The following is a 22,514-nucleotide window of genomic DNA, read 5'->3' as shown; positions in this document are numbered from 1 at the left end:
TGCCCTGCGTGGGTTGGGCTTTGCCTTAGCGCTCTTTTCGGTGGGTAATCGTGTTTCGTGTCTTTGATCTGGAAGAGACTAGGATATTTCACTAAGAAATCCCCATAGACGGCACCAAATTGTTTGACTCAAAAGATATTGGAACCTTTTTGAACAAATCAAACAAAAAAGATGAAGGGTAAATCTTAGTTAAACATAATAAATCCAGATCAAGAAGCAAATTGAAGAAATAGTACATGAGATGAAATAGAAGTAATCGATCTTGTTGAAACTCTTTATTGTGGCTCCCATTAATCAACGAGGAAGATTGTTTTACATGTTTTTCTGGAGATTGCTTCGTTCTTCTTTTCATTATGAAGATTACAGAAGAGAGAACTAAGGAGAGAGGAAGAAATCCAGAACCGTCCCCGTAACCGAAGGTTTTTCCCTACTATATATAATCATGGGACCAATACTTGTTATTTACTTGGTCCGACGCTCTCTCACACTATGTTTGCCTTGGTCGTCCTCTAAACGTTGTTTCTTCTGACTCGACGGGTATCGAGAGTACTGGATGTGGAATAGACCATGTTCGTCTTTCACTGCCTTGCCGCCTGAGCGGAATGTTGGTAAGCTTGACCACATCGGTCGGATTTTGACCAATACAAATGCAGCGTTTATTTCCCTGCTATAGAGTTTAATAGCTTCATTAATTGTACTTGTATGAAGATTATATTTTACAGGAGTAATAATATACGTAATAGACTAACTTTTGTGAATGTCCCCACAAATCAAACGATTTCTTTAACTCGTGGATCGCGTGTATAAACATGACACATCTCCTGAGTATTTGGACCCCAACCCAAGAAACGAAATAAAGTAAACAAATGATGACCACATGATGAAACTAACGACGAACCCCCACCGAGATCATAACGGCGTGCGTGACTCTTGAGCAATTTCCCCTTTTCTGGATTCTAGTTTCTACTACAGCAGTACACAGTACTGTATCCAATTTTACGATAGCCCCAACTTACTCTCGTCACTTGCTTTTGTCCAATCCTATTCCAACTTTCCTTCCCTCCCTCACAAATTCATATATTCTCCCCTCGAATGGAAAGTAGAAGCAATTTTCAATTTCATATATTCTCTTCCTCTTTAAGTTCCCCTTTTCTTTATATACTTCTACTTCTCTCTTTCTCTTTCCATGGAGGCTGAGGCTGTGTCTATATCAGTGTCAACAACAATGGGGGGTTTTAATGGGCTTTTGAGGTTAACCGGTTGTGTCAAGAATTACGATTGGGGCCGGAACGGGAAGGAATCTTGTGTGGCACGACTCTATGGGCTCAATACTGGGGGCAAAATCTATGAGGACCAGCCCTACGCTGAATTTTGGATGGGGACCCACGACTCCGGGCCGTCTTATGTAGTAGAAGAAGGAAGAAGAACAACTAATGGATTTGCTAATGGTGGAGAAAGAGAAAAGCTTACTTTACAAGATTGGATTGAAAAGAACCCTAGTGTTCTTGGTCAAACTGTTCTTCACAAGTGGGGTACCCACCTCCCTTTTCTCTTCAAGGTGACTTTTTGATTTTTACTGTGATATTGTTAAATAATGCAAACTAATTACTTGGTAGCCAGCAATTTATGAATCTTTGGTACTTGGACTAGATAAGGAACCTGTTTTTTTCCTGCTTTTGCTTTTAATTTGCTCAAAGTCTTGATTTTTATTATGATATTGATCAAATAATGCAAAATAAATACTGGGTTGTCAGCAAAGTATAAATCTTTGATACTTGGACTAGATAAAGAACCAATTTTTTTCTGCTATTGATCAATTCAAGGGCTTTGCTTTATAGGTATTATCCGTTGCAAAAGCTTTGTCTATACAAGCCCATCCTGATAAGGATTTAGCCACTCTTCTGCATAAGGAGCAGCCACTTGTTTACAAGGATGACAATCATAAACCTGAGATGGCTTTGGCGTTGACCGAATTTGAGGCCTTGTGTGGCTTTACAAGTCTTGAGGTAGTTTTTTGTTTGTAAATTTGGAGTTGTTTTAGGTTTATCTAGTTTGGAGTAATGCATATATCTGATGCTTTTAAATTATCAACTCCCTGCAAAAAGTTCCAGTAGAGATAAGTAACTTGTTTTACTGGATATATTTGGTAATTATTGGTGCAGTCTAGACTCTAGAGGCTTGTAATGATAGAGAATTGCTCTCCAGCTTATTGGGAAAATATTCATTCTAAGAGCATGGTGGGGGCTCTAAGCGGATTGTAGGGTTCTATGAATTAATTAAAAATTGATGTTGAGTTTTTAAATCTTGAAAATTTGCTTTATTTGCCTTTTCCCTTTTCAGTATTATTATCTGGACCTTGTTGTTTTTCCAACAACTGGAAGGAATAAAGTAAGGGGAAAGGTCCCAATTAGCTTCTTTTGTCTTGTATAAATAAAATATTGCTAATTACTTGTTCTGCTCTAGTTAGAGCATGTGTATAATAACTAACATGTGTATGTTTCATTATTCTCCTCCTGTTATATCATCTGTACTGCAAAATTTGGTAGTAGCAAGTCTATAAAGATCTAGAGTTGGGGCTTGGCCACTGATGTAATTAATAGAGTATTTTATCATGTGGTTGACAAAAACCTTACCTTTTGACTTGAGATGATCGAGTGGACCTACACTCCATAACTGTTTGGAAGAAGAATTAAAAATACTAGATGTGAATTTGATGACTTTTTTCCAGGAGCTTAAAGTGATTGTTCAGACTGTGCCTGAGATTGTTGAAGTGGTTGGTGATGCGCCTGCAAAGCGAGTATTAGACTTGAACGAGGATGATGGAGAGGAGAAAGTTAAATTAGTGCTCAGAAAATTATTTACGGAGATGATGTCCGCTAACAAGGATGTGATCACCGAAGTTATTGCCAAGCTGATTAGTCGTCTGCACATTAAAAATAAGGTAAACTCTGATTGCTCCATGATTATATGAAAGTTCATGATTCTTTTATTTTTCTTTTGATGTTATTTAACTCTCTTTCTGCGCTTCTACATGGTAGTGACTCATTGATGTGGCAGTCTGGAAAGTTATGCTCTTCATTGTCTTAGTTAATCATTTGTGTCTTATTACACAATTCTCTACCCATCTCTCAATCAAAAAACACTATCACAATGCCTTCCCAGATTAAATTTGGATTTTTACGTGTTTGTTTGCATATTCTTGAAGAACGTGGAACTTGTCCTTACTTAACAGTTGAATTTCTATCTAAGCACTGAATTCTTCTCTTTTAGGGTAACTTATGGTCCTATCCTCAGAGTTAAAACAGATTTTTTTGGCTTTTATCCCCAAAACAGAATGTCCTGCCTATTTTCTTTTATGACGCATGCTCAGCTGATTATTGAGAAAAGCCGGCTATCAAATTAATATGTAATTGGGAACTCTGCTTCTTTAACTCAAATTTTATGAAGGGTTAACTCATATACCCCATTCTTCCGGTTGTGTAGCACATGGGTCATTTCTGTCTTAACCTGGAACACATAAGATATTCTTATGCAAGTGATTTGCTGAAGATTAACCACATATTTTCTTGTTTTCTCCTCGAGCATATCTGGAACTGCTGCTGTTTAAATTCATGTTGTACGTTGTTGTTTATTAAAGAAGTTGCTTACACTTTGATGTTTAGGCAGGGCAGCTGACGGACAAAGAACAACTGGTCCTAAGACTTGAGAAGCAGTATCCAACTGATGTTGGTGTTTTAGCTGCCTTCTTGTTTAATTATGTGAAGCTCAATCCCGGTGAAGCTTTATATTTAGGGGCAAATGAACCCCATGCATATGTATATGGTGAGTGTGTCGAATGCATGGCAACCTCAGACAATGTGGTACGTGCTGGTCTAACTCCCAAGCACCGGGATGTTACAACTCTCTGTTCAATGCTCACATATAGACAGGTATCGTCAGAGCCATATTAAAGGCGCTCTTTCATTCTCCATGTTTTATTAACCTTTTTCATATAGTTTGAGACTGAAGTTCATTTGAAGGTGAATTTCCTTAAGATTGATCATAGTATAAGATCCCAAGATCCACCAAGATAGTGCTATATCCATATTCAAATCACTTGTCTCTTTGATTGAGGCATAAAAGTTCATAAACCAACAATACTTGTGGAAACTAATAAGCAACATTTAGAATATGGAAGGCAACAGGCTAGATGTTTGGCAAGACTACCGAACATGCAAGTTACATGGCATTCTGTATCTCTTGATCTATGAACTAAAATTAGTGTTTTCTGTTACAGCGTTACCCTGAAATTCTGCAAGGTACAAAACTAAATCCGTTCACAATGAGATACCTCCCTCCCTTTGATGAATTTGAGGTGGATCGTTGCATTCTTCCCCAACAATCAACTGTTGTCTTTCCTTCTTCTTCTGGTCCATCCATTTTTGTGGTCATGGGAGGAGAGGGAACAATGACCACATCAGCAGAAGAAACTGTTGCTGAAGGTGATGTCCTATTTGCACCTGCAAATACTAATATTACCATTGCAACCTCCTCTGGTTTGCACTTGTATAGAGCAGGAGTAAACAGCAGATTTTTTTGAGGAATAATAGCTACGTGTGCTGGCTCATAAATATAGTGAATCTGTGTTATATTGGCTGCTCCACTTTGTAATATTAGCATGTGCAGGTATATTACCGCTTTTATTAATGTAGTGTTGTAAGCAAAAACTATCATTGGAAGGGTGGAAATTTTGCTCTACTTTCTTTGTTTCTTCATGGTCTAATTTCAACTTTTGAGAACAGAGATGGTAAGCATGAGAAAAGTACAAATGCGAGAAAAATAACTGTACTCAAGCATGCAAACTTGGACTAGGGGTGCGCAATGATTTGGTAGTCTTAAATGTTGGTCGTATTCTTCTGTTACTTTCAACACTGTTTTTGGTTGTGCAAGAATCTTTGCTGATATATTGTTGTTACCTGCTGCGATTCAGCCAGTGTCTGATGGACTTTTGGCTGTTTCATTCATCTCTTTCGGGTAGCAGAATAATAGCTGCACCACAGTTAACGGTCACCGGTAGCAAATGCCAATAATTCATAAAAAGAGAAGCCAAAGAAATCCTTGAATGGAATGAAAAATACTTTGTCACACTGAAAAGTGAATGCATATCACTTGAGGGTGGACATCTTGGAAGCAAAGCTTATAAGCGGTACCGATTCAAAAGAGCTACAGCTGATGAACAATCAAGCGGATCAAACCGTCAATGATCTTGATCGTTGATCTGGCATCATTAGAGCCGTACTTATTCATCCCTGAGGCTATTCTTTCTAAGAAAAATAATACAGAACTACTGTTTCTGTCCTGTTAGTATCTTATTGAAGAGCATCTATATCCAATAGATCTCCAAAACCGATAAAAAGTACAAATTCAATCCTATTCTAAACCTCTCAATTGTCCATCATATCATGATTGAATCACGGGCCAAGGCAGTGGTTCTCGAAAATATCCGGAAGTAACATGGGGGCAATTTCCCTTCATTATTGTGTCCCAGCTTTATTTAAGCCGTTTAACCATGATAGAATCGATTGTGCACCCTTTGTCCATGAGCAATCTAACATCATATCATGAGCAACCCCTTCAATACAGACTGTCGGGACGTCATAAAACCTTCCTGTTTCATTGAGTCCCTCTATGTCCTGAGAAAACCACATCATTCATGCGTTACTCTCGGAACACTTGAGCTATTTAAGACTTTTTTTTTTTTGAAATACCTGGAGATTCACAGCATTTTTTAACAAATTGGACTGTCTAAAATTGTCAAAGAACTTACCACAATGAAATCATCCTTTGCACCCACTACGAGTACTTTAAATGCAGGATCCTCGAGTCGAGGGACAGGAAGAGATGCGTTGAGCTTTCTTAGATCAAACAAAGGCATCCTTGAGCTTTCCGTCATTAGCTGTTGGTAACTGGAAAAAAAGAAGAAAAAAAGAAGAAGAAACAAATGTTGCCGTAAGAAACAATATTGTATACGCTATCCAATAAATCAAGGTATTATTCCAACTGTATATAAAACTAAACCTTCAAGATTGAGATACAAGCAAGCTTACTGACATAATCTACGAACTCCATAGAACAATATGTTCACATGAACTCAATGACTTAACTTAGGGAATGCCCATTAATGGATTGTTGATAAGGAGGAATCCTCAAGCTGACAGTAGACTAGTATATGCACCAGTAACCAGGTCTTTACAAATAGACAAGGAATAACTTTAGTTCAAACTACTGATATTTGGGAAAGTGGTAGGAGTAACTCAAATGGGTAGCATGTTCAAAAACTAACTTCTTTTTGCTACTCTTTGATTGTCCAATAGTACACGGAGACATCTTCAAAATTATGTCAGGCAAACATATTAATATGTTTTATGAAAAAGATTGTCTACTTTAACTCATTTTCTTCTTTCATTTGATATCCAAAAAAGTAATAACCATCTAAGTTATCATTGACTGACCGCACAACCAGCTGATCGTCCATTGCTGCTGAGAAAAATGTTTCTTTACAAAGAGGTAAAGAATTTTGAAAAGCTTTGGCTGCCAGGCTCCGAGTTACCTGCTCGAAGTATCAAACTCACCAATTTGAAAATCACAAAAATGCAGGAATTAAAAAAAGAAGAAAAATGCAGAAATATTTTATGCACATAATAGGATATAACCACTTACTGATTATACCATTGATAGTATAGAGAGAAAATTTGAAACAGGAAACAAGTTGAAGCTGAAGTGGCTTCAATAGTATATGTATATGCCTTTGTAAATGCTAGCAAAGGCAATTACTTTGATAGTTCATAGCTGAGACAAGTGTGTATAGGTTTCTTTCAAATTAAATAGACAAACCTTGAAAGCAGCAATAGGCTTGGAAAAGAGATATCGCCATACTAAACCGCTGAATACAATAAAAGAGAAACAAGTTAATGAGTGGAAATAAAATTCGTATTGGGAGACAAGCTTCATACAGTACAGGAGGTCACCTATTACCCGAAGGGGGTACTGAGCAAACGAGCACAGCTCCAGCAAGACTGGGCAATAAGCTTTTATTTTCTGAATCAGATCCTGTAGCACCAAAAAGTAAACAAATATCTGTTTGAGTAAAAACAACCACTTTAATGAACTTTCTTTTTTTTTTTATAAGATAACCACCTTAGGGAACATTCTTTTTATAAGATAACCACTTTTAAGGAACATACAGATTTGCTCTCATTGATATGAGATGTCCAAGAAGCAGCTTAAGCGGTTAATGTGCTTTATGATACAAGTAGAGAAAACACCTTAAATGATACTTCAGGGACCAGAAACCTAGGCCTACAATGTAACACATCAACAAACACACAAATTCAAACTTTTTTTTCATATGTGAATATTATGAGGTAAGTTCATGCGGGCACCAAGAGGGGGACAGCAAGTTCATGTGGGCACCAAGAGGGGGACAGCACGGCACAGAGCTATTCAACCTAATGACTAATGAGAGTAAACCTCAGGCAATGGCTGAACCGCAGCAGTAATGAGAGTAAACCTGAAGACGTATGATGTCCTAATACCATGCTGCTCTATTAATCAACTACACCTCAATTGCAAACTTGTTGGTTGTCGACTTTATGAATCCTTTATAACCATTCTGTTCGATTCAAACCCAAGTGATCTTGGAGAATTACGTATTTAACTCTTCTATTATTTGATAATGACCTTTTTTTAATACTTTGAAAAGGAAGTTTCGATGTCATTGTGCAGGTCTGTGCACAATAAAGTTTCCGTAGTTTGTGTAAAGTGCATAATCTTGTATTTACCATGAAATATTTCAGAAAAATCTAGAAGCATGAAGGTGAAAGTGTAGATTCCCACGCAAAAACATTCTTTTTTAAGGGAAAGAAAACACTCACACCACTCTTTCACCTGCCTACACTGAACAGAGTTTGGATCCCCACCCTAATATCATGCTTTCTTGAAGAAGTGAAATTTAATACGACAAACATGAAGCCACGCAACTCTGTGCGGTCCGGCAAATCTCTCACGATCTGAGTTTAGTTTGACATCATATAGCCTAACTTACAACTCAACACAAATTTCCACTTAGGAATAACCTAGACTATGCTTAAACAAATTTCCTGAATGAAAGAGATAAATAGCAACATATCTGATTCTATTTTCATTTTGTTTATGGCCAAAACTAAGAGTTGCCTAAATTAGCGAAATAATGTTTTGCATAAGAAGTGGTTCACCTCACAATTTCAAATGTCTCAAACCACAACTACAAGTAAGCAAAGACTCTTATCAGAACCAGACCCCCATTCTTAAGATCCTGCGTGGATCTTCTTCCTTTTGAGGAACTTGAGTTAATAACATGAATAACTTTCATTGGAACTAATCTATGAAATAACGGGTAATCCTATAAATGTAGTATGCCTTAGCTTGGAAACAATAAAGCAAACACGATTACCTTTTACTGCTTCACTTCTAATATTTGCAATGTAATACTGAACAATAAGCCCCCCAAATGAATGTCCAAGCAATACTGGTGGCAACTCGATCTCTTTGTGGATGAAGTCAGCTATATCACCTGCATGCGTCTACTGAAAGAACCAAAGTACAGAATTATAAGGCACTGAAGACCATTTCAGTAATGTACTAAGAGAAACTTGAATGAGAATGTCGGCTCAGCTCAAGGTCATTACTCTAGTAATTTCCTACTTTCCATTTGACACTCAACTAAATCTCTAAACAGAGAGAAATGTCTAATACCTGGAGCGTACCTGCAACTGCTGCAGCAGGTGAATCACTTTCTCCCTGTCAAAAAGGTAGAAATATATTAATAAAGTATATTTGCTACTTTGATAGGGTTGCATTCGAGACGGATCTAGAATTTTTAGAACATGGGTGCACCACTAAAAAAAGGAGAAGTAAAAAGTATTAGGTGGAAATTAATTTCTGTTCCTCTAGGTAAATAACTCAACATTCAATCAAGTGCATCATTCAACCTTTTTGGGCTATGGAGGCCAACAGATAATATTAGATAAATTCTAGAAAATAGAATAGTAGAATACCTACTTTGGTGAAGAGACCATAGGTTCACGTGCTCCATACATTGGGCATCAAATTCGCCCCTGGTTGCATTGCTATTTGCCATTTACATGATAATGTATCATCACAAAATACTAGGGGAATCCATTTAAATAAATACATTAAAGCCAACAAGAATTTTATTTAGGTGGTTGTGAACTTCTTCCTAAATTTACCAGGTCTTTTTTCTAAGATAAACAGTAGCCGGATCAATCAACCAAACAGCAAGTAATTCAGTCGGCTAATCGGTCATCAGTATAAAATTAAACATTATCTGGATATTAAAAAGAATTTAAGCAGTTAAACCTACAGCCTAAAAAGAAAGTTAAAGCCACAATATTCATCATATTCGGGATTCAAAATACCATAATCGAGCTACTATATAACAGACCTAGTACTGGCAAATATATGAAAGTCTTAACCTTTTTTAGCAAAATAATCAAATTTTAAATTCTATATTCTTTAGTCCATGTAATTGCAGTTGTTGAAAACATAGAGTACCTGACCCAGCAAGCTGAGAGCGTAACAATCATATCCATTTTGGGAAAAGAAAGGAAGCCAATGTTCAGCCCAGCACCAAGCTGCATGAAAACTTCCATGAATAAATACTAACGGTGGGTTATGAGATCTTTTCTGTTCCTCATCTGGGTCACTGAATTGAAGTCCTTTCTGGTAGAGAACCTCCATGTTTAGTCCAGATGGGAGCTTGTGAAAAAGACGGGATTGTCCCTGCTTCAGTTCATAAGGAACCTTCATTTTGTAATCTCTAGTTAGAACAGCACGAGTTCTGGTTGTTAATCTGGTTTGAGGAAATTTGGGAAGAATCAAAGTGCAGAGCGTAGCCATTGTTTCTCCAACTGCTCTGATACTCTTTCCTCTGTCGCAGTTTATCGCTTGCAATTTTTTTGTTTCTTTATTATCCCTCGGTTTTTTAATATAACAATTACACAAGAATTGATAACGTTACTCTTTCCTCAACTTTATTGATTTTTCTTGATTATGTATTTCACTGAATATTGATAAAAATAGACATTTGTACTTACTTTCATTTGTCATCTTAGTCCCTATTGTCAATGAAATTTCGTCCAGATACTTATAATTGTTTAAAGTACACTTTGATCATTGATAAGCATACGTGACAACTTGATGGCTGAGTTGTACAAGATGTGCATATTTCACGCCGCGTGAATATAGAAAATTTAGATTAAAAATAATTAAAATAAGAAGAAAAAGAAAGAAGGAATTAAAAACAAAAATATACTACTCCACGTTTCTTCTAGTTTTCACCCCATCCCTCCCCTATTTTTTTTCTATATCTCTCTCTGCTTTTCGTTCTTTTCCCGGTTCCTGCCCTATTTCTTTTTCTTTTTCTTCCCTTCTCATTCTTCCCCTTCCCCAGCCCCATTTCTTTTTCTTCTTTTTTTAAATATTTTTTATAGATATGTTTTCCTTTGCATGATCTAGTTAATTATCTGTCTGTCATTGTAGGTTTACTTTGAGAATATTTGTTTTCAGTGCAAAATCTTTAATTTGATTGATAGACATTTTTATTTTTCATTATTCTTGTATGGATAAAATTAAATATGATGGAGTATAATACTAATAATGGATGGGAAGTGATGAGTGAAGGAATATAGATGGACGAAAATGGCGAAAAAAGTGACGGAGTTGGGTTGCTACTATGGTTGGCAAGCTGGGTTTTGAAAAGGAAAAAAACAATGGTGGAGATAAAGTATTTAGGTAGAGGTGGAATAAAGTATTTGGGAATCAAAGAGTGTTCATAGTGTTTTATGCTGGCCAAGAAATTTTCACATGATGGCAGTGATGACAGTGATAGCATAAGTGTTTAGCTAAAAAGCGGAATTTCGGTAAAAGCCTTAATTTAGAAAAACTCGGGCTATTGATAAATAAAGGAAAGTAATTTTTGCCAACAATAAGATAACAAAGTAAATCAATGTATTCAGATTGTATTTCGTGTGTTTACAATTGACCCATTTTTTCCTTTTTATAGTTATCTTGGAAATATACGTTTTGCTTTTGTCATAATAAGGCCATTATAGACAATTAAACACATTAAATGCTACGTTACATAATCATTGTATTTTAATACAGATTCTCTAACGTTTTTAGTATTTAATGCTCATTAAATACTGTATCTGTACTCTCTTGTGCTGTCAGATTCATTCTCCTTAATTCTTGGACTTAAATAGGTACGAGTGTTGAATCTTTTGAGTATCCGCTCGTGCCTCCTCTTATGCCTCTGCTCGTATCTGTTGCAACTCGTGCCTCTTTGTCAATCATAACTCTTTGACCAGTCTACATGTCATGACACGTCATCTTCCAATCACTTTAATATGTAAACTCAATTTTTCCCAATACAGATAGTTGTCACGCCCCAAACTAGGGGAGGCACGACTGACACTCGATACTGTATTCGATCGAGTTAGCCACTAAATATACTAGCTAACTAAACTGGGGGCCTAACAGATTGGGCAGCACAACATCTGAAATACTAAGCCTGGACCATTAAGATCATGACCTGAATAACAATAAGTCATATAAACAAAGGTAGACGAGCCAAAATAATAAAGTACTAGCTGGCCGACGAGGCCGCGATTGGAGACATACATGCCTACACACATATATATACATGTCAAGCCTATGGGCTGGAGATTGAAAGCTACAAAAAGAAACCCAGAATATTGTATCCACAATAGCCTCTAAGAGTGTCATAAGCACTGTCGGAACAAGGCCTCAACTATACCCAAACTATATACAAAAGTAACCATCCTATGAAAGCTCCAGGAAGAGGTGGAGCTTACCAACTCACAGCTGAACCCCGAAATCCTAGCGGAGGGGTCGATCAGAGTCCCTACCTGGACCTGCACGCACGAAACAAAAATGCAGTGTCCCTAGGCAACGGGACATCAGTACGAATAAAAATATACTGGTATGTAAGGCAGAAAGTAGAATCATACATAGTTGATGTAAAAAAAATAATAGTGAAACCACCTGACACTGAAACTCTTATAGCCTCCATGACCGACATCCGACCTCATAGTAATCAATTATGCATGGTATGCTCGTGTAAGCGTATGTCGTGAAAACATATATATTGATGCAAATGCATGACATACCCAACCAAATGCTAGCAATGGCGGTCTCTCCTGGTAGCTGACCAGTATCATATTGCCAACTTGTGGTCATCTGTACAATATATATAGTTTTTCGGGCAAATAGGCCCCTTACCTCCGATTATAGCTCGAAATCCATGCATAATATGAAATGTATGATATGAACTTTGAATGCACATAATAGGCCATAACAAGAACTTAGTCAATCTTGGCTCATAGGTACTCTTATCCTCATGATCTCATAATCACCTTCGTATTGCATACAATTGTCTCGTGGAACCTCATATGTTTTCTTTGAATAAATAAGCTTGAAAACTTAACTCGACTTTTAGAAGATAACTTAACTCTAAAGATGTTCATAAAAAGCTTAAGGTGCTTCACTTAGTCCTTATACCTGGTTTCTTGATAACTAGTAAAGGAAAGTATATCAAAAATCAAGTGTTTTAATAGTTTAAACGTAAAATTTATATTTGAGATTTTTGGAAATCGATATGTCACTTTAGAGATTTTAAAATATACTTTAATAAGGAAGAAGGACTGATCGTAAATACTACATGCCTTTATTTTGTTGAGTCACTCAACCCAAAGGCGAATAAGAATTCATATATATAGACATATGGATAAGAAAACCGACAAAATGACATATATAGATGTCGAATACTCTAATTAACCGAACGAGTGGAATATCAACCTAATAGCATCATGAAAATACTTCAGCTACGATCCCAATGCCTTTCACAGAAGGTCTTTCTAGCAATAGAATAGTAAAATATCACATTTGACGTCTTAGGAATTTCCAAGAATTCGTGCAAAAAAGGAAGGACAGAGCTTAGCCTTAACATACCTTCCCAACGAACGTCCGAATGTCTGTAGTTCCTTCACGAAAGTTGTTCCTTACGTCCTAAGCTTCGCAAAAACTATATATATGCAGCTTATACGCACCTATAAATAGTTCATAATTGAGTTTAAATCGGCAGATTTTCCATATGGCCCTAACTTGACGAAACGTCCGTAGAACTTTGTAAAAACGATCATAAAAGAGTCCCAAGATGTTTAACTTGGAAAATCAAGTATAAAGCCTGAAGAACCAGCAAGAACAACAAATTCCTATCTTCCAAACACAGCTAATAGAAGGGGGAAACGATTGCAAAGCGTAGAGATTGAGTTTCTAGGCACGGGGACAAATTTTAACGATAGAAATCATTAAAAACGTACCTTAATCACTCAAGAACACCATGGAACCCTCTATTCAGCTCCCTCACTGTTTTGGGACGAAAATAAAATGTTTTGGGGTCTTACAAGTCGGATTTGTCGACTTATACCACTTGTTTGACCCGACTCGGTTCGCGACCCGGTTTCAGCCTGGACAGTCCGGGGTAAAACAGTCATAACATTTTACTCCAATGTCCGTTTGATGTGAGGTTTTTTGGTTGCAAACTAGACTTGTAGACCTTCAATTTGATAGGTTGTGAGTCCCATAACGCATTATATATTGGGATAAATGATCTGATACATTTGATTCAAAGTTTAGAAAAATTATTAGAGAAATTTACGATATCCTTTGCCGACCTTTACTTCGCAACTTGCTTGACTCCAAAACTTAACATGTGACCCGTGTGATATTATAATACCTCATAACACACTATTCTTAGCATATTAGAGACTCTTAGTCTTATCCCACAGGTGCAAGTTAACTTAAACCTTCCGAACGCGTGGGGTGCTACCCGAGCCATTTCTTTAACCACGAACCTTTGTTTAAAGGATTCCTTTGACCTAAAGCTTTAGTTAGTTCCTTGATATTACCACACATTTTTAGTTTTATTCTCCCAATGTGCTATACCCAATCGTATATACCTAATATAACCACGCCACGTTACGTATATTACGTAAGAGAAGAGAAAAAAACACATGGGGTCTCACAGTCTCCCTCCCTTAAGAATATTTGTCCGCGAATGGATCAAATCAATTCCTTGGTTTCATTTTTTTCCCGCTAATACGTTATTTGCGAGGCTATATTTGTTACATTTGCAAAGCATAAATCAAATTATGAAGATTCCAACTACTAGGCTTTGTATAGCTATCTCGCAATAAGAAATTTAAATTGCACTTTCTTGTCATTTAATAATCCAATTAAGTGTTGTAAAGAAATAATTGCCAATTATTTAAATGCGACTCACCTTAAGTCGTAAATAGGTAGGGGTACTTCTTCCTCATTTCCTCCTCAGCTTCTCAGGCCATTTCCTCGATGTTGTTATTTCGCCATAAAACTTTCACGGAAGCCACTTCTTTAGTTCGAAGTTTTCTTACCTGCCGATCTAAAATAGCTACTGGTACCTCTGCGTAAGATAAGTCTTCAGCAATGTGAATATCCTCAATGGGTGTAATACGTGAAGGATCTCCAATGCACTTCCGCAACATAGATACATGAAACACAGAATGGACTGCTCCCAATACTGAAGGCAAATCAAGCTCGTATGCCACCCTACCAATCCTCCGATAATCTTATACGGTCCAACATACCTGGGGCTGAGCTTCCCCTTCTTTCCAAATCGCATGACGCCCTTCATAGGCGATACTTTCAGGAAAACCCAATCTTCTACATCAAACTCTAAGTCTCGTCGTCGAACATCTGCATAAGACTTCTGCCGACTTTGTGTTGTACGCAACCGGTCTCTAATAAGTTTTACCTTTTCCATTGCTTGCTGGACTAAATTAGGACCTAGAAACTCTGCTTCCCCGACCTCGAACCAACCGATCGGTGACCTACACTTCCGCCCGTATAGTGCTTCATAAGGGGCCATCTGAATACTAGCTTGGAAGCTGTTATTATAAGCGAACTCAATAAGAGGTAGATGATCATCCCAACTTCCATTAAAATCTAGCACGCAGGAACGTAACATATCCTTAACTGTCTGAATAGTACGCTCTGCATGTCCATCAATTTGCTGATGAAAAGCTGTGCTAAGATTTACCTGCATGCCTAGACCTTTCTGAAAAGATTTCCAAAAATGTGCTGTAAATTGAGCCCCTCAATCAGAGATAATAGATAATGGTACCCCGTGAAGGCGCACAATCTCCCGAATGTAAAGCTTGGCATAATCCTCGGCTGAATATGTCGTCCTGACTGGCAGAAAATGAGCAGATTTTGTAAGCCTATCAATAATTACCCAAATAGAATCATACCTCCGTGGAGTGCGAGGCAAAACAGTGATGAAGTCCATATTTATCATGTCCCATTTCCATAATGGAAGTTCAATACACTGAGTTAGGCCTCCAGGCCTCTGATGTTCGGCTTTAACTTGGTGGCAGTTAGGACATTGGGCTACCATCTCTGTGATATCGTTTTTCATTCCATTCCACCAATAGATCTGTCGAAGGTCCCGATACATCTTTGTCGCTCCGGGGTGAACTGCATATCTAGAATAATGGGCCTCCGAAAGAATCTTGGCACGAGCTCTTCGACTGTCGGTACACATAAGCGGCCCTGGTATCTAAGGACTCCATCTCCAGTTAGCTCAAATAAAGGTTGTCGCTGCTGTGGAATACTTTCCCTCAGTTTTATAAGCTCAGGATCCTCGTGTTGTCGCTCTTTCACTTCAGTAACAAAAGAAGATTTTGCTGTATTCTGAACGAGAATGCATCCACCCTCTGCATCACCAAATGCACCTGCAAATTAGCTAGCTGGCATAGATATTTGGTCATCTTGATCTTATCAGCTTTAACATGGCTTAGACTGCCCATGGACTTCCAGCTAAGGGCATCGCAACAATATTAGCTTTGCCGGGATGATATAAAATATTAACATCATAGTCCTTTAGTAATTCTAGCCATCTTCTTTGTCGTAGGTTCAGCTCCCTCTGTTTAAATAAATACTGAAGGCTCTGGTGGTCAGTGAAAACATCAATATGAACCCCATATAGATAATGCCGCCAAATCTTTAGGGCGAAGACAACTGCGGCTAACTCAAGATCATGCGTAGGATAGTTCTGTTCATATTTCTGCAATTGTATGGAGGAGTACACGATAACCTTACCATGTTGCATAAGAACACAACCTAGGCCAATTCTCGAGGCATCACAATAGACAACATAACCCTCGGTTCCATCCGGAAGAGTCAAGATAGGTGTCGTCGTAAGCCTTTTCTTTAGCTCCTGAAAACTTTGTTCACATGCCTCAGTCCACTGAAACTTAGCTCCCTTATGTGTCAGCTTCGTCAATGGTGCAGAAATAGAGGAAAATCCTTCCACAAACCTTCGGTAATACCCTGTCAAGCCTAAAAAGCTACGAACCTCTATCGGATTCAAGGGCCTCGGCCAAGTTATCACAGCTTCAATCTTTTGGCCATCAACCTTGATATTATCGCTGGTAATAACATGACCAAGAAAAGCTACAGAAGTTAGCCAAAATTCATATTTAGAGAATTTAGCATATAACCTGTAGTCCTGGAGAGTCCGCAATAAAGCTCGCAAGTGGTCTGCATGCTCGGCTTCCGATCGTGAATATATCAAGATATCATCAATAAACACAATCACAAATTCATCCAAAAATGGTTTGAATACCCGGTTCATAAGATCCATAAAGGTTGCTGGGGCATTTGTAAGCCCAAAAGACATGACAAGGAATTCAAAATGGCCATACCTCGTCCTAAATGTTGTTTTTGGGATATCAATATCCCTGACTTGTAGCTGATTATAACCGGATCGAAAGTCGATCTTTGAAAAGCATTTGGCACCTTGTAACTGGTCGAACAAGTCATCAACCCATGGAATAGGATACTTATTCTTGATAGTGACTTTATTTAGTTTCCTGTAGTCAATACACATTCGCAAGAAGCCATCTTTCTTTCGAACAAAGAGCACCGGAGCACCCCATGGGGATGCACTTGGCCTAATAAAGCCTTTATCGAGCAAGTCCTTCAGTTGTTCCTTCAATTCCCTTAGCTCTGCAGGAGCCATTCTGTATGGAGGAATGGATATAGGTTGCGTATCAGGAAGCAAATCTATAACGAAATCGATTTCCCTTTCGGGGGGAATTCCTGGAAGCTCGTCAGGGAATACTGTCACACCTCCTTTTTCCGCACCCGAGAGGCGCAAGGGAGTTTTTTCCAATTAAAGGACAATCGAAACGGGATTGGTTTATTTATTTCAGAGTCGCCACTTGGGAGATTTAAGGTGTCCCAAGTCACCAATTTTAATCCCGAATCGAGGAAAAGAATGACTCTATATTACAGTCTGCGTACCAGAAATCCGGATAAGGAATTCTGTTAGCCCGGGAGAAGGTGTTAGGCATTCCCGAGTTCCGTGGTTCTAGCACGGTCGCTCAATTGTTATATTCGGCTTGATTATCTGATTTTATACAAGCATGAACTTATGTGCCAATTTTATCTTTTAAACCGCTTTTATCATTCACTGTTATTTTTATAGGACTTGCAACGTCGTGAAAACATATCTCGAACCACGTTACATCAATGCACCCGTGATTATTGACATACCTTGACTCGGTTGAGATTTGGATTTGGGTCACATAAATGTGCACCCGATTTAAGAAAAATAAATTATTTAAGACGCGCCTAAAACAACTAACGTATGGTTGTTTTGGGGAAGGCCGTAAAATTTGCTAAACGGCATGTCCCGAATTCTAAGTGTTGTAATGTATATACAGTTAGAGGGCCCCGCCGCTGAGTCTATTTTATTTGACGAGGCTCGTCTCGTTCTACTTTTAAAAGGAATTCGCGACGTCATGGATATGCCTCTCGGATCACGTCACAATCAATGTACCCGTGATTAGAAATACATTTCGAATCCGTCGAGATTTGGATTTGGGTCACATAAATGTGCACCCGAGTTTAAGAAGGTAAGGTTTATTAAAGCGTATCCTAAAAAGACTAACGTGTTGTTATTTTAGGAGGGTTGTGAGATTTGCTAAGCAACCCGTCCTGGAAACTAAATGCTTCAATAATATACATTTAACGAGGGCCCCGCACCTGCGCGTTTTGTTTATTTTCATCGAGGCTCGTCTCGTCCTTATTTTAAAAGGATATCCTATAGCAACTACGTTTCTTGTGGTGTTTGTCTCTACTAATTGAAAGCAGTAAATAGCCCTAATCGATTACATGATTGCGAGCTTACTTATAACAGGATTTAAAATGCTTTTACAGAATAATAAAACGTGACTGCGATTATGGACAACTAGTCGAAAATTATGGGCCCAAACCTAGCTCATGCGAGATGGCCAGACTTGGGCCCCTGTTTTTCGATATGGGCCTAACTGATTTGTTTCGATTTGGGCTCGGCCTTCATGAGATTGAGGCCTAGAACTGATTCTTTGTTCTGTGAAATGAGTTTATCAATTTATATGGGACAATCTGGCAAAAGGAGAAAGAACTTTAACTAAAGTGGATAGTTTTCCTATTTGGCCTTACATTAGAGAATATATTACACCCTCAGACTAAGTCTAAAAATACAACTTATTACACTGGGAATGTTTTTCACCTAACAGCACACATACATGACTAGCATTCATTAACCTACATTGATACACTAAGCATGTAGGCTACTTCTATTATCCAAACGAAAATGTAACTACTATATACTACATGACATTTAACACAACAGTCCACGTGTATATAAAAACAATCTGCAGGTCCTCTCTTTTGCATTCATGTTCAAACTCTCAGTTACATTAGTGGTATCGATTGTGTACCTGGTAAGGAGGACAAAGAAGAAAGGAATGATCAGCTAGGCAATATGCAGTGAATACAGCAGCGGCAGACACACAGCAACAACACAGCAATCAACCAACTAAACCAAGTGTTTTCCACAGTCCGCGAACAACCAACAATAGTTCCCAGAACAAAAGAAACCAGCAAATAGTCGAATGCCAAACCAGTAATTCCAGACGAAGAGTAATGAACACCAGAAGTAAAAGAAGTTCGATGCAGCAAATAACAACAGTTCAGCAACCAACAAACAGCTCAGTCAGTGCAGATGACAGAACTTGGCCAAGGCAGCTTGACCAATATGAATTCTTATTCAACTTTCAGATGGTGTTTGGTTATAATCTATTTGGAAACCAACTTATGTTTTTCAGCTTTCTTTAAACTCAGTAAAACCTTCCTTCAGACTAAAAGTTTCAGCTTTTAAACCAAAAATTCCAGCCTTTTGTTTTCTCTTTTCTGAAGACTAAAAGTCCAGCCTCAGACTCCAAACTCTAGCCTCGTTTAAGTTCTCAAATGGCTTCTTTATAAGCCAAAAACCAGTGCAGTTAAGCTGCCCTTTTTGCTGCAACTTGCAGCCTGCCCATACTCTTTAAAGCCCATGCCTCAGCATCTTTTGGTGTCAGCCCCCTTTATTCCCCACGCCTGGTTTTTGTTTAATCCAGAATTATGGGCTCATTTGTTTATTCATTTTAAGCCCCATACCCTTGTGTCTTGTTCCCCATTGGTATTAGTTTAATCCTAAATTAGTACCCTACTTGTCAGCCCATTTATACTAATCTTTTCTGTCTTTTTCAACACCCCAGAATGCCCTTGTTAACCCTGGATTATTACTGCCCTGCCTATTGCAGCATCAGGGCATTTTTGAACTGATGAGAGTTCAAATTCAGGACTGCCTAGACTGAACCCTTTTAGTCATTTTTATAATGCCAACAAACCATTTCAAACATTACTGGGACATTCAGTCAGTGTCCGAGTTCAATTAGTTACGTGAAAATACTAGCTCATTCGATTCATTAGTTATAGCAAACTAATCGACGACATTTATCGAGTCGACTATACTAATTATAACAGGTAATAATCAGTCGCTCACATAAACAATACATTTAGGGATCTAAAGGGCATCAGACAATTTTTTGTTCAATTACTGGGGCCTATATGAGTTATCATGTTTATCATCGAGTACATTCAGAATCATACACAGAACACAATCGACCAAATAAAAGGTCTTTACAGAGATGAAAGAAATCCGAATGAAAAAAAAAATAACAAACAAACACAATGAAGCATGCTGACCACTTAATCAAAACTAACACAAAAGAAAGGAAAACTTACCGAAAATGTTTAAATCAAAACAGACCCAAATCTGATTCATCTTCGAACTTTTGAGGCCGAACAAACTTTAATCAGGGTGTTCTCACATGAGAACACCTTGATTAAGGTCTATTAGACCTCAAACCCATGTCCAAACCGGCCGGATTCCCCAGGTGCATGTGTTCTAAAGTCTGGATTTCCAGATCTGATTTTTAGGGAGTTGTGGGTAGATTCGGACCAAACCAAGCTTGGTTTGGTCACGAGGAAAGTCAGGGGAGTGTCTGGTATGAAGATGGGATGGTTTGGCATAGATCCGGGTTCGACTCAAATCTTCAAATGAAGATTCGAGACGAACGGAAGTGATTCGAGGCTCGTGGTTAGTGGATTTGTGTTCAGGACAGTGAGGTGGTCCTAGGGTGTTCAGGAGGTGGCCACCGGCGTCCATGCCGCCGGTTTTAATGGCGAGGGATACTGGGGCGGCATGCTAGGGTTCGAGGATGAGAAGGGGCTGTGTTTAGGACGAGGGTGTACAGTGGGGAAGGTGGGGTTTGGTTTGGGGGGCGTGGGGTGTAATGGAGAACTTATATATGTATTGAGGATTTAGATCCTGGCCGTTGGATCAAGTGAGATCTATGGCCAGGATCCATCCACTTAGGAAAGACGGTGTCGTTTGGGCGTGATGGTGGGTGAGACCGGGTAAAGGGCATGGATCGGGCCATGTTGACGGGTTTAGAGGAGGGCCTGGATCCGTTGGATCAATGGGGTTGGACGGCTTAGATCATCTTGCCTGAAACGACGTCGTTGAGGCGAGTTGAACAGCCTGATCTGGACCGTTCGTTTGAATCAGATCAACGGCTTTGGTAGGGATGCCGATACGGCGTCGTTTGAGTCCGTGTTTGGGCAGGCCTGTTTTGGACTGGATCAGAGTGCTGGTTTGGGCCTGTTTTATTTCATTTCTTTTGGGCCCAAACCGGTTTTCCCTCACTCTTTTACTTTTCTTTTTTTTTCTCTTTTTTTTTCTTTTTTTTTCTTTTAATAATAATAAAAATAGTGAAATTAAAATCAACAACACTGTGACATTTCCACATAATTATCACAAAATAGTTAAGTAAGTTAAATCACAACCTAGAACGAACGACGCACATATATTCATATTTTTGAATTTTCTTTTAACGACACATATACTTTATATATATATATATATATATATATATATATATATATATATATATATATATATATATATATATTTTTTATTTTCGTTTGATAATGACTAGATGCAAAATGGACAGACCCACAAACACATGTCACGGACAGATCGAAAAATTGTACAGCGAAACCATTTGTCACTATTTTTATTTTCTTTTGGAGCGATTGTCCGTAAAGCAAAAATCACGTGCTTACAGCTGCCCCTCTTTGCCCGAAGACACGAAGGGTTTTCGCGCAAAGATAAAGCGAGCGATTTTTGCCCGTCCGAATACTCCGTGTGAAGCATTTTTTGAAAAAGATTTGACCGAACCTTTGCTTCAGAGGTTTCCTACATATCCTGGGCTGAACAGGAATCAGGTCAATGTAGTTCGGGAAATTTGGTAGCTGGGACTACCGTGTGACTGTAGTGCTTGTTGTTGTTGTTGTGCGCTGTTGTATGCTGATGTAGGATGCTACTGCTCAACCGATCTCCCTATTACATTGCTCAAAGGAAAACAAGAAGCTAAGCTAAACTGAGGATCCTGAAATCTCATCCATCTTCAACTTGTTCTTGTTGCCTTGCTTTCTTGTCGGCTACCACTTTCCTCCGATGCCTTTATCTTGTGACTTTGGGAGATGATGCTGGTCCTTTGCTGACGTTTGAATGCCAGTTTCATCACTTTGCTTGATCCGCTGGGGACACGACTTTCTTCTTTAAATTTTCCAATGGTTTCTTCAGTGGTATGTTTCTTCATCAACCGTCATACTGGGCATGCCACAACGCTCCCAAACTGCTTCTTTTGAGATGCGTTCCTTTTTCCTTTTGAATTGCGCGCTTGCCTCTGCAGTTGTCTGCTTCTTGGTGCTGGGGATTTTATGGTTTCCTGCTTGGGGCTTTCTGTTGTACCCTTCCGTCTTCAGGTGGGGTGACTGATTCCAAAATCTAGAGCTGAATGTATTCCCGCATTATACTGGTGGGCGACCTAGAACTTAAAAGTATTCCCGTATTATACTGGTGGGCGACCTAGAACTTAAAAGTATTCCCGCATTATACTGGTGGGCGACCTAGAACT

General features: G+C 38.5%; 2 protein-coding genes across 2 annotated transcripts; one reads left to right on the top strand and one right to left on the bottom strand.

Moving 5' to 3' along the window:
• The first annotated feature begins 905 nt into the window (after window positions 1-905).
• LOC104218127 (mannose-6-phosphate isomerase 1-like) lies at window positions 906-4,737 on the top strand. Its single transcript, XM_009768527.2, has 5 exons — window positions 906-1,558; window positions 1,839-2,006; window positions 2,729-2,941; window positions 3,663-3,929; window positions 4,277-4,737. Exons 1-5 carry the CDS (start codon window positions 1,187-1,189, stop codon window positions 4,577-4,579), a joined length of 1,323 nt encoding a protein of 440 aa, XP_009766829.1. The 5' UTR covers window positions 906-1,186; the 3' UTR covers window positions 4,580-4,737.
• Window positions 4,738-5,092: 355 nt separating this feature from the next.
• LOC104218128 (uncharacterized) lies at window positions 5,093-10,210 on the bottom strand. The gene is made up of 8 exons (XM_009768528.2): window positions 9,592-10,210; window positions 8,773-8,817; window positions 8,471-8,600; window positions 7,008-7,089; window positions 6,874-6,922; window positions 6,492-6,589; window positions 5,807-5,945; window positions 5,093-5,672 (listed from the first exon to the last, which is right to left on the bottom strand). Exons 1-8 carry the CDS (start codon window positions 9,934-9,936, stop codon window positions 5,514-5,516), a joined length of 1,047 nt encoding a protein of 348 aa, XP_009766830.1. The 5' UTR covers window positions 9,937-10,210; the 3' UTR covers window positions 5,093-5,513.
• Window positions 10,211-22,514: the final 12,304 nt, after the last annotated feature.

The sequence above is a fragment of the Nicotiana sylvestris genome, chromosome 2 (assembly GCF_000393655.2).
Source record: "Nicotiana sylvestris chromosome 2, ASM39365v2, whole genome shotgun sequence".
NCBI classification, from domain to species: domain Eukaryota; kingdom Viridiplantae; phylum Streptophyta; class Magnoliopsida; order Solanales; family Solanaceae; genus Nicotiana; species Nicotiana sylvestris.
The sequence above is the reverse complement of the archived record's forward strand: the minus strand, read 5'-3'. Positions and strand labels throughout refer to the sequence as shown.

What these genes read in the sequence shown, in the direction of transcription:
- LOC104218127 (XM_009768527.2), top strand. Translation starts at nt 1,187, where the DNA reads ATGGAGGCTGAGGCTGTGTCTATATCAGTGTCAACAACAATGGGGGGT. An exon ending in ACCTCCCTTTTCTCTTCAAG is followed by an intron (nt 1,559 to 1,838) that starts GTGACTTTTTGA and finishes TTTGCTTTATAG; the next exon opens with GTATTATCCGTTGCAAAAGC. An exon ending in CAATGCTCACATATAGACAG is followed by an intron (nt 3,930 to 4,276) that starts GTATCGTCAGAG and finishes TTTCTGTTACAG; the next exon opens with CGTTACCCTGAAATTCTGCA.
- LOC104218128 (XM_009768528.2), bottom strand. Translation starts at nt 9,936, where the DNA reads ATGGCTACGCTCTGCACTTTGATTCTTCCCAAATTTCCTCAAACCAGA. An exon ending in CTCTCAGCTTGCTGGGTCAG is followed by an intron (nt 8,818 to 9,591) that starts GTACTCTATGTT and finishes CCTTTTTGACAG; the next exon opens with GGAGAAAGTGATTCACCTGC. An exon ending in TAGAAGTGAAGCAGTAAAAG is followed by an intron (nt 7,090 to 8,470) that starts GTAATCGTGTTT and finishes TTGGTGCTACAG; the next exon opens with GATCTGATTCAGAAAATAAA.